General features: G+C 39.5%; 1 protein-coding gene across 1 annotated transcript in view; it reads left to right on the top strand.

The window, feature by feature from the left end:
* Positions 1-12516, top strand: part of SCIN (scinderin) — a 66250-nt gene that overhangs the window by 30281 nt on the left and 23453 nt on the right. The window contains exon 5 of the mRNA XM_006217747.3: positions 10867-10959. Within this exon, the coding sequence (XP_006217809.2) occupies positions 10867-10959 (93 nt within the window). The remainder of the gene's footprint in view (positions 1-10866; positions 10960-12516) is intronic.

The raw sequence follows: 12516 nt of genomic DNA, 5'->3' as shown, positions 1-12516 counted from the left end.
TGTCACTTTTATGCAATCAGTCCAAATTGATAACTACTTGGCAAGCGTCTCTGAATGACGTAATTTCTCCTTTAGTTTGTGGCTGGAGTGAAGGAACAGTGTAAATAGGATAATGTGATTCACAACAGATGGACTGTATGGAAGGGTGGATCTTTGCCCCACAAAATCTATCTCTGAATTGATAAACTAACACAAATATTAAACTAGAATGGCAGACTTCTAGTCTCTTTATTATTTATATTGCTCCTCCTGTTTGTTATAATATTAGTGACAAAATATAATTAAAAAGCAGGAGTAAGACTATACTTTCTTTCGGCAATTTTAGGTTAATTTGTTCTTACTCCTTGTGCCAGGAATTAGCTAACCTCAAATATCAAAAGGCCAGATCTCTAAGAGTCAGTGATTCACAATTCCTTGACATCACTTTGTAAATTAAGTAGTTTTAAAAATACCTAATAGTATAAAATATATAATAATAATTAGCAGTAATATTAACTTTGTATGCTTCCTCTTACCATCTTGACCTAAAAGTAAGCCAAGCCCAAATATTAAAAAATTGACTTTTCAAGATTCAGTGATTCACAACTCCTTAGTATTTGCTTTGTAATTAATATTTGTTTAATATCACGAGGAAATGTGTTCACATATTGGAAAGAACTCCCTAAAATGGAGGCCATGTGGATTGTGCTTTTAAGTCCTGTTTATCCAGAGCCAAGTGGTAGAATTGACTGACTTTACTTGCACAAATGAGAAAGCGATGAGATTGCTGTTAGGATTGCTGTTATGTCCACGTGAGTACCCAGTGCATCACAACTTTATGGCTACCTTGTTTTGGATATGCATAGATATATAACATAACACATACACATGTATAAGAAGGCTTTGGAGTGACTTTGTCAGGAAAGTATGGTTTATTCGTGTAAACACGTATGCTCTCAGTGGAAACCAACAGGAAATTCTCACTTCTGGATATTCCATGACATTTTACTCATCAGGAAAAAATTACTAACATACAGTTAAAAAGAAACTACGTTCGTGTCTGTATGCAGACACACAAGAAGCCGTACAAATATACTGGGAAGTGGAGTCCTGTACCAAGCACAGCTGTGAAATTAAATACCAATGCTCTGTTTCAATGAATGCTAGTGACTAAAAAAGCAAACCCAAACTGAAAATAAATCTTCATGAAATCTGATAGAGGACATAAGGGTAAGACAAATACGCAGATTAAAAACTATTCTGAAGCAGGTAGCAAATGCGCTCCAATGGAACGTCGGTCGCTGTGATGTTCACTGTCGTGGCGCTCCGCTGCTAGGTGAAGACATGATTTCGTTTTGTGAAGCTCTGCAAGGCTGAAGGCAGATGGCTCACTGGTAGCTGAATTTTCTGTTCACTCTCTCTAGTTGCATTTTTCTATATGTAGCACAAGTGCTTCTTATCATTAATACAGAAATTCCATACGCTGAGAAACAAATTGGTCATGGATTTTATTTGCTGCAGAGGAGGTAACAAGAAGCCCAACCAGGACAAACATCCAGTGTTTACCATGCGACGGGCGTTCTGCTGTGGGCTCTGCGGGGATGAGCTGATTTAATTCTTACAAGAGCCCTGTGAAGCACATACATTTATTATTCCCTGCCTTGATTTGTGTTCCTCCGAAAAACAACCCTGAGGCAAGGATTGGGAGCAGGTTGTTAATTGGAAGATGATCCTGGAAGCAGGGAGGAGGAGTAAAACGAGGCAGTAGTTTGTTAATAAGTCATTTCCTGCTGCAGGCAACTGGGGCTTAATCCCAGAGGGCCCCTCTGAGAAAATGTATGGAAAACACTTCAGGACTAGCCCGCTGAAGGCTGAAGTGGCTGCGGGATTTAGCCAGTAACTCCCATCCTGCCCTGGCTGAGAGTCTCGTTGAGTGCCAACTCCCCAGAACCCCCAGCCTGCCTTGTGTGTGAGTACAGTACAGCTCAGTGGCCAGAGAATGCCATCAGATAGGGAGCAGAAGGCCTTGACGTTCAAGGAATTGTCTGCAGATGACCTCTGAGGGGGACCAAGGTGAGATGGGCAAGGCCCCAACAGCATCTCTACATCCTCACTTCACAAAGACAGTAAGTTGTAGAGAGACCAAGTAACTTGCCCAGGTGGGAGTGGGGTGGGAGGGCTGTGGTTCACAGCCAGGCGGTCTTCATTCCAGAGCTTTGTAAAGCGTGAACATGCAGAGAGATGGGACTCCTGTCGGCTGTGAAATTATTTTATAACTTCTAAAATGTTGCCACATGTTTGACAATCATACCTATTTTGTGTACACTACATCATAAGTAATATTGTGCTCAGTGGGCTGGCCTGCCCCTTGGTTTTATATCTCTTTTTCAACCCTTTATCCATACTGTGGAGGCATTAGGTGCAGGGTTATTGGGCAGACTTTTTTGAAAGAAAATACATTCTTTTAGTGGAAATATGAAATATATGCAAATGTTTTTCAAGCCCTTCAGAGTATATGAAAGCCATTTTGAGTTCACTCAATTAAATTTTGGTGCTTGGAAATGTTCTGAATTATGTAGATAAAGAGGAGGTTTTCACAACTCTCTTGCTGTAAAACTCCACCTAATCTGATTAAATGTTATCTGTAAATCAGGTTTATTTACCTCACTTAATCATCATCGTAATTGTGAGTGGCATTAATTATTACACCATTTTAAATATGGGGGCAAGATCACAGAGTCCCTGAGTAATGGGTCCATCCAGCTGAGATGGCTTGATCTTAGCAATGAAAGGATTATCAGAAAGGCAAAGTAGGGGGTTGATCATTGTGCATAGAGATTAGGAACCCCAAAGGCAAGTGATGGAGGTGCCATTCAAGCACTGGTCAAGTAGACATGTCCTGATGGGTTTGAGACCTAACAGAAATGGGATTCATCATCTCCAGAAAGAGCAGATGGCCTCAAATCTTTTCCAGGTCATGATCATTTGTCCACAGGAGAAATTCTTTATGTGAAGCTACATGAAAATCAGAAATGCTTGGCAGACCCGTCCTGATGGTTGAGATGGATGAGCCAGACTAACAAAGCTAATGCCACTCAAGGCCGAAATCCTACCACCAAACCAGGCCCAGGGGGCTTCTAGAGTACACAGTGCAGGGGCTTCAGTCAGCCTCTCTGGGGCTGGGATTCTCAGCCTTCAGTGTTCTTTATCCTGACTTCCAGGCAGGTTTAATATGCAGCTGGTGAAGACAACTGCTGTAATGTAATAAGCTGACGTTCTGGCTTATGCGTTTTAATAACTTGTGAGTTCACTTTCCACGTTATCATACTTGGTTTCTTTTGTACTGGAGTTTTGGTTTTTTTTTTTTTTAAATTGAAGTAAGTCAGTTACAATATATCAGTTTCTAGGGTACAGCACAATATCCCAGTCATGCATACACATACATATTTTCATTTTCATATTCCTTTTCATTAAAGGTTCTTACAAGATATTGAATATGGCTAGTTCCCTGTGCTATACAGAAGAAATTAACATTAGTGTTGCATAATAATAACTCGTGAATTAGCTTTCCATATTATAATAATTTATGAGCTGACTTTCTCGTGAGTTTGACCCTGTGAACCTAATCTCTGCTACGTTGACGTTACGGTAATACCGAGATTAGGGCCTGCATCACGATGAGTTCCGTAAGGCCACGGCATCCTCTGAGTCTTCTGGAACTGCACTGTCACGTACAGCATCTGTGAGATGTGTGTGGACGTTTAGGATTTGATTTAAAGAAATTAAAATTGATCTAACTAATAATTCAGGGACTTGGCGGCACGAGCCACGTTCCAGGTGCTCAGCAGTGACTACCGTGCTGGACAGCACGGATATGGAATATTACAGCCACAGGAGGTTGTGCTGGACAGCCCTGAGCTGGGTGATGAAGCAGAACCTCTCTTGCAGGGACTCGGTCCACTTTGTCCTTTTATCCAAACATGTATTTCACATGCTCTCCTCAGGTCTGAAATAGCTCATCCGCTATTTGATATATTAAATTACTCTTAATTCAATATGTCAATAAGGAGATGAAGTCGTTTGGGGGCAGGGAGGCACATCGCTGAGAGAGAGCACAAGAGCGATGTTAGAAACATATCCAGGGGAGGCGGGGCTGGTTAAATGTGGACGCAGCTTTTCTCAGAATTGCCTGTCATTTTGTATCCCTGTTTCTTCCCTGTTACCAAATATTTGTCCTACCAAATGTGTAAAATATCTTGAAGCGAGTAAACAACGATGAGGCTACACCTCATAATGTATTTCTGTTCACCAGATGCTGGCAATGTATTGCCTTTTCTCCCCCTATTTAGGGAAAGGAAATAAGACAGGAAACAAGACACAGAAATTACTGAACAGTTAAAATTTTAGCTCTCAGTGCCTGAGAGCTTATTCTGTTCTAAGGGGAAAAAAAGAAGCAGAGCCGTTTACACGAAAATAGTTACAGTAAGAACAATGCCATGTCTCATTTTCTGTATGAAACACTGCAGTAGGCGGAGGAAGACCTGGGGTTCGCACGCTTGGGCCTCAGGCAAAACTCCTGACTCCCTCAGCCTCATTTTTCTAATCTATCAAGCTGAACTGACATTGAGAAGCACATAAGATCCTCTATGTTAAATGCTTTTAGTAGGACCTGACACCAACTTTGAACATTTTTATCCAAAGTGATCTGCAGTTTTGAATTACGCACTGTCCTTCCTCCAGAACATGTGTTATCCCCTCTTTTCCTGCTATTCACTTCAAATATTTACTATAAAGTGTCCAAGCATCTTGACTTTTCTGAAGAAAGGTAAAGAAGGCTAACTGCATCTTGTGTAAGCAAGATTGTATGTGTTGCAGTTTCATATCCAGAGTAGGCTGGGCTGGCTAAAAGGTAGAAGCTAAATAAAGACAGATGGAAATATGAAAATTCAGAAAGAATTATGAAAATACAGCCAAGTTTCTCTTAACTGCCTGGTCCTTCTCTCTAAGAAAACAGATTTACACATAGGCCAGCGTATGTTTTAAAAGAAAGTCACGGTGGGTCACACAGAAAAAACATAAGAGGGTATCTCGATGCAGGTCATGAAAACCTAGAAATTCTGAAACTAGGGGACTGTGAATCTAAAGCTAGATTGTGTATTTGCTTTAATGATTTGATATAAATATCTTCTGAGTTCTTTTCAGTTGAACTCCTGTTGAAGGCAGAGTAAACAGCAGAAGTCTCTTCAGGCAGAAAACAACTGTTACTTCCACACATTTCCAACCTCTTTCATTTCATGTATTCGGAGTAGTGTCTTACATCATTAAGATGTTATTAAGCAATTCCACTGACAGGCACCATGACAGGCAAACCACAAAAGGTCAAAGAATGGACGGTGGCCCAGTTCCTGGGAATCCCAGCCCCTTCCCCAGGGTAGTTAAAATGGTCCCACCTGTAGGCGTGTGAAGCTACCGAGCCCATAAATACTGGCAACACCACGCCTAGCGGCCCTTTCTCACTCCCTCCTCTGCGGAGACGGCCTGCACTCTGTCTGTGGAGTGTGTACCTACTTTTACCTTAACCTGAGCACCCAATTCCCACACCTCTTTCCTTGCCTTTCTCTTGCCTTACACTCTATGCGGTATGTATGTATCTCTCTAAATAAATCTAACTTTACTCAAAAAAAAAAAAAGATGTTATTAAGCATTTCCAATTTGTTACTGACAAAACAGAGAGGAAAAGAGATAGATACTCCCATTTTTGAATTCATTTCACATCTGTTGCAAAAAAGCACCTGTGATCTTTGGAACCACTTCGTTCCCCTAGCTGAAAACTTAAGAGCTCTAGACCCGTGGTGGCGCCTTCTAGATCTTTACATTAACAAATGCTTCTCTGATCAAAATGCCTAGAGCAGGTAGGAATCCAGTAAGCAAACTTAGTATCCTTTGATGAACTGAATGAAGAAAGCTGAGGCAGAAGCCCCCGATACAATGTAAGTTAAAGTGAAGTAATAATTACTCTATTCAAAGTAACAAAATATCACTGTTTACACCACTAGGACAGGGAACAAATACAGGAGGTCAGCCTTTTTTAGTAAAATATTTTACAGTTTTATTTAAGAGAAATAAATGCTTATTGTTGAAACTTTACAAAATATAATCATGACAGAGAAAAGTATCACTCCAAGTCCCACCTTTGAAAAAAAGTAACCAATTTTTTTCTAATCTTTGTTTTCACCTACATATCTCTGTGCTTTTTCAAGAAAGAATTCATACTGTAAGTAATGCTTTGCAGCCTAAATTTTTAGTTGAAGTGTTATGAACATTTTCTTGGTCATTCAGTAATTTTTATAATATTATAACGACTGTATAGTTTTCCATTGTATGGATATAGCCTAATTTATTTCATCAGTTCTTCCCATTTTGGGCATTGAGATGGCTTCTGTTTTTTAATATTATAAAATGCTGTGATGAAAGCTCATTAGATTAATTTTTTGTATATATTTTAATTATTTCCTTAGACTAAACTATTAGAATAGAATTGTTGGACTAAACGATTGGTGTGTTTCTAAGGTTTCTGTTACCTACTTCTCATCATTTTCAAGAATGTTGCTTCTCACCGGAGTGCCTGGCAGAATACCGAATCTTTGCCACCACTGGATGTTGTCAGTGTTCTCCTAACCTTTGACAATTTTGCAAGTAAAAAAGTTATTTTTTTATTTTACATTCTTTTGGTAGCTCTTTCCTGTTTATTGAACCCTGTTTTATCTTTTTATTAAGGGCTTCTTGCTCCCACAACACTATGAGATGATAAAAAAATTTCTGTCTCTCAGCCTTTCATGCCCACAGCGTAGACAGAACCAAGAACAAAGGAAAGTAGACAGAGGGGATCTGGAGAAAGATGGAAACAGAGCTACGTGGAGAGGAAGGCAGAACACTAACCAAAGTGTGTAGGATGTGGGCTGCGTCGGGTAATTGCTTCCATTGCTCCGATCAGAACAGGGGGAAATAGAAGTGGTCCCTGCACAATCTCCACTGTGAGACAACTTCTGCTTCATCTCCAGGGATGAGGCTGAAAGAGTTAAGTGAAGATCATCGGAAGTACCTCCAAGAGGCGCACAGCTGCTAGTTTAGGACACACTCTGGAGCGGGGGCAGATCCCGACTTTGTCACTTACTAGCTGCATGACCTGGGGCAAACTACGTAGTCTGTTTCTTAAGGCTTAAAATGGGCTCCAAGGGTTGTTATGAAGAGGAAATGACTTATTAAATGTAAAAGGCTTAGAATGGGGTCTGGTACATAGTGATATATGAGCATTGATTATATTATATTTTTAAAGTTCTTAACATGGCAGGTAGTAACACTTGAAAAGTATTAGCTAAATGCATGTAACATAATAAAAGGCAACAAATATATAAATAGGTTTAGACAAAGGGGTACTATATGTTAAAGGGTGGTTTTCAAAGAAGTAAAATCATGTATCTCAGACAAACATAAAATCACCCACGTCAAAGATTTTGTATTCATTAATAAAAGAACTGCTAATAAGATACTGTAACGAATTCAAAGAAGGATCCAAAGAACACACAAAGGTATGGCAGTCGGTGTTGAAATGAGTTTGCTAATAACTGCAAAACTGGCCTCTTCCACAGAAATTACTTTCAACTCCACCAGACAGAATTCCTGTGCATCTCTGTGGACTGAATCATTTACTGCTATCAGTCTTCTACTGAATTAAAAAATAACTCAGCGAAAAGGAAAGGTGCAGACCTCTGTAACATCAGGTCACATCAGATCACATCAGAACAGTCCCCTAGGCACCATCCATGGAAAAAATCTTTTTGTCCATTTCAAAACCTTGCCCAGCTTTCCTTGATTTAGGAAAGTATGCAACCAGTTATTCTAAAAGTTGCAGAAATGGCATTAAAGGACCCTGTGCCAGAATCTCAGCCTCAGCACTTAGCAGCTATATGAAACATTTGCTTCACCTCTTTGAACATTGTAAAATAATGATAGCAGTATCTGGTTCATGGGAGCCCTTGCAAGGTTGAAGTTACATGTGTCTGAAGCTTCTGATCCAGTGTGTGACTCTGCAGACATTCAGTAAGCGGTGACTGTTACTGTGCTCATTATAATTAGCTGAACCAACCAAAGAATAATTGCTCAGTTTTGCTTCTGCCAAACCCAGTCCACCTAGGTAGCAGTTACAGGCAGCATTAGGTACAGCCCTGGGGAAGGAAGTGCATGGCTCCCAGGGGACACCGAGAACATTAGCCGGATTAGAGAAGGCTACTCGGTAGAAGATGCTGGGAAATGATGCAAGGTAGGTCACATCCAGCCTCTGAAGGGGCCTTGGCACCCACACAGGGGAGTGTGGGCTCTGTCCATGAGCATCCAGTTCAGAATCATCTGGAGCATGGCTTCTTGGACCTCAGCCCAGACCTGCTGGCTTAATAGCTGGCGGTGGGGAATTTGTATTTTCTCAAGGTACCCAGGTGTGGCACAATGAACCCTAAGAATCATGGCTGCAGATAAAAGATATAAATCTTTACCTGGAGTCCTTTTCTTGAAATACTGGAGTGAAGTGAAATAAGGGGCCTTCCAGCCGGTGCCCAGGATAACTTATTGGATGAAAAGACAAGGTGGGACTGAGGGCAGAAGGGAACTGCCAGGAGGAGGTGTAACCCGCGGCTAGGGTGATGAAGCACTCTGCTAGGGTGGGAATTAATGCAGACGGGAGTCGGGGACTCTAAACATCACCATCAAGAAGTAGAATTTAGTGACTAAGCAGCTGGGAGGTTCAAAGTGGAGGGCAGGGAGTGTTCAAAACGGACAGCGTGATTTTAAGTCCAGGTGAGGAGTAGAGACTCACCAACACAAGGGGAAAATCGAGAATGGTCAGTTTTGTAGGAAGATAAGGTAAGTTTGGAACCTGTTAGAGGACGATGATACTTTTAAGTGGAAACTTACAGAAAATAATTGAAGGAAAGGGGAGCTCCAAGCTTGAGAGACAGGTCTTGGCTAAAACAATAGATGAAACTTTTATGGAACATCCTCAGAGGAGTCTTCTCTGTTTCCCTTCCTCTTTAAATTATCAAAATACAGGCTGTTTCACACACAAGGGATTATATGAGCTAAATGCTTATCACTTGAGAAACTTAAAAGTGGGTGTTTTAAATTTAGGCATTATCCTTCCTGTAGAAAAAAAAAAGAAAAGAAAAGCTGTATTTACGGTTTATTTCAAAGATCAAAATGTATGGCATAGTGGATAAAGTGCAGACCTTAAATTATTTTCCTGTTTCCAGGAAAGGTGTAAAGTTTCTAAGAGTTATGCGAGGTGGTGGGGCGCTCTTTTGTATATCCCAGTGAGGTATTTGGTAAATGCTTAGTTGTTGAACTGAATTTTAAAATGACACCTGGCAATGTATAGCATCCTTGTATCCCCAGAGTTAAGCCTGTTTCTAGTAAATCCCCCAGGTTCACTTCACATCTATGCTACAGTCCTTTGAGAGGCTAAATAAGATCCCTGGCTAATGTGGGAATGATTATCTGAAAATTAAAAGTTGGAGTATGCCCCAAATCGCAGACTCGCTTAGTCCGCTGGGAGACGTCCCAGTATTAAATACGGCCTTAACCCAAACTTTTGATTCCAAACTACTTTCTTGGTTGGAGTAGAATTTCAAAAGTGTGTATGAGACCTTTTACTGCTTTTATAAGATAAACATACTTCTACCAAGGTAAAACTGTAAAAAAAAAAAAGCTTTTGGTTGCAAGTGTTTTAATTTTTGCCTTGATCCCACTTTTAGCAGAAAAGAAAAACTGTATTACAATCATGTAGTATATTTGATAATTAAAGTGTTTTATTGATCATTGTTTAAACAAAAAGGTGGACATGCTCCCAGAAGAAATGTCTTAAATATATTTCTAAATCGAGGCTGTGCTGTACTCATGCAAGGATTAGAATTTGTATACATTTTCATTGTTGTTTGATATTTAGCAGTTATATATTTTCACACACCATATTGTAAGGGATACTGAATATAAAACACATTATGCAAGGAATTTCCTCATATATTAAATATTTATTGAATCTAAATGAATAACTTCCTTGCATTTTCTGAACTTGAATTTATACTTACGTTGTTATAAAACTCACATTGTTTAGAATGTTTATATTTGATTCCTGTCCTTAACGTCCTATATTTGTGTCAGTTATTTAAATTAATTAATTAAGGTGCTCTATAGACATATTTTTTGTGATTTTAGTGCACAGAAATTCAAAGCTGATTCAAATGTATTTTCTACTGAATGTTTTACTTGAACTTTTGGATTGCGTCAGATATGCAAAGAATAAATAGATGCATTCATTCATTCATTTGACATTCTTCTGTTCTGTGCCAAAAATAGAGCAGGAAACAAAGCACGATATGGTTCACTTGCACTTTAGCCCATATCAGTAATGATAAGAGTACCTTGCCCTTAAGTAGCAATTTGGCCAGGTCTTTGTGGTAATAAATTAATAAAACCTATAGATTGTCGTGAAAGAAATTCTCTTGCAGAACTGAACTTAGAACTCATATTTTAATTAATTCCTGCTAATTTTCCATAATATGGAGACCTACACTTTCAAGTTTGGGATTTCTTTTCCTTGAAAGTTCACATCACCAGTGAACGCGGTGTTTGTTTACTTAATGCCCTTGATTGATTTGACCCATGGAAAAAGGCCAATGTAGTGTGATTGGCTGAGAAATGTCTGAGCCTGGCCATTTCAGTTGCTCCTATTTTACAATCTGTGTCTTTCGAAATGTAAGATGGTTTACTTTTTTTTTTTTAACTTTGCATTCTTTAATAAGACGTCTTTATCCTTTGCCTGTTCAATTTTTTTTCCAGGTGTTAGGGAAAAAGCCAGAGCTTAGGGATGGAGAAGATGATGATGACACCAGAGCAGACATAACCAACAGGAAAATGGCTAAGCTCTACATGGTGAGTTTTCACTGTTGGGGGTTCTACTGTTTTACTGGACTGGATGCTCCGGGGACGCCTGCACTGCGGGGACTCTCTTCGCCACAGTTGATAATTCTCTTCATTGCCCTCAAAGAGAAGTATGTGGGCAGACTCCATTCTTTGTTCTAGTATAGTTACGACAATTCCTGTTTTTATTACTTTGAAATTTTTTATTAAAAAATAATAAGTGAACTTAGTGCTGTGATTTGAATAAAATTACATATTGTTGCTGTTCTACTTTGCAACAATATGGTTTGATATAGTGCCTTCAACAAAACGTTCCCTTCATGGAGTAAAATGATTCTATAAACTCTTTCTTATAAAATCTTGAGATGCTATAACATTGTCACCTTATTTCAAATATCCTGTTTAGCCATCATGAGGGCTTTCTTTATTCAGGAGGGCAAGGCTGTCAAATCAAACAGCTGGAAGGAGACAGAGTAATAACAGCCCTATCCTGGGCGCTGGAGGACCTGGTGCCGTGTCAGCTCTGTGTGGAGGACTGGCTGGGTGACCCTGCGCAAGATGTGACCTCCCTGGGTCTTATTTCCTTATGTGAAAGAGAGAGAGAGAGAAACAGAGAGAATGAGATGACATTAGAAGATTACTCAGGTTCCTCCCAGCTCTATGATTTTATGATTTTATTGCTGGTGACAAGATATATCAGATGAGGAAACTGCTCACATGGGATCCTTCAAGCATTCCCTGCCCTCACAACTTTCCAAGCACGTGATTTAGAACAGACCTTAATCTCTCTGAGGAACTGAGTGGTTTTCTCATCTCTTAAAGGAAGAAGTTCTATTTGCTGCTCCTAAAGGACCTTCGAGTTAAAAAACTCTGTGATTTCAAATGAAGATCGAGTTACCGATTTGTGTAGAATAACTTCCTCTTTGTAAAGGGGAACTCGATTCTTTTCTTCTTAGATGGTATAGGAAAATGTGATTACCACTCCTAAATACCGGTAATTTTAATATAAAACCATACAGAAATAATTCTGTGGCTGCTTATTTTTATTACTGTTTCTAAAACCCAATTTCAATAGTTTAATAGATATCTTTTATGGTGCATTAGCAAATGAATCTGTTCTCCCTCTTGGACAGCATTATGGGTCTGAAGAAATATTTTAAAATGTGGCTTTGTTAATCCTGAATCCTTGCTCCCTCTAGTGGATCTGTAACATACTGCATACATCCAAAGTCTAAAGTCCGTTTGAAAATATTTTAATTTGGGATTTCTGAACAAAACTGAAAGGCAGAATCACTTAGAATTAAAAATACGGAATTCAAGCCCCACCAGAGTGCAGGAAAGCTCCACCACTGGTCTAGGGAGGGCCCTGAAATTTGCATATTTAGCAAGTGCCCAGGTGATAACCTTGCAGCCTACAAGCTGGCCTTTGAAAAACAGTGAATTCTAACCCGGGCATTAAGTATACTTTTAACTTTGTAAGACCTCTGCCAACTTATAAAAAATGTTCTGTGGTCATTTCCAAACCTCAAGAGTCTAGGTAAATAACAATTTATATATGACAGAGGAAAT

The sequence above is a fragment of the Vicugna pacos genome, chromosome 7 (assembly GCF_048564905.1).
Source record: "Vicugna pacos chromosome 7, VicPac4, whole genome shotgun sequence".
Taxonomy (NCBI): Eukaryota; Metazoa; Chordata; class Mammalia; order Artiodactyla; family Camelidae; genus Vicugna; species Vicugna pacos.
This window is presented reverse-complemented; position numbering and strand designations above follow the sequence as displayed.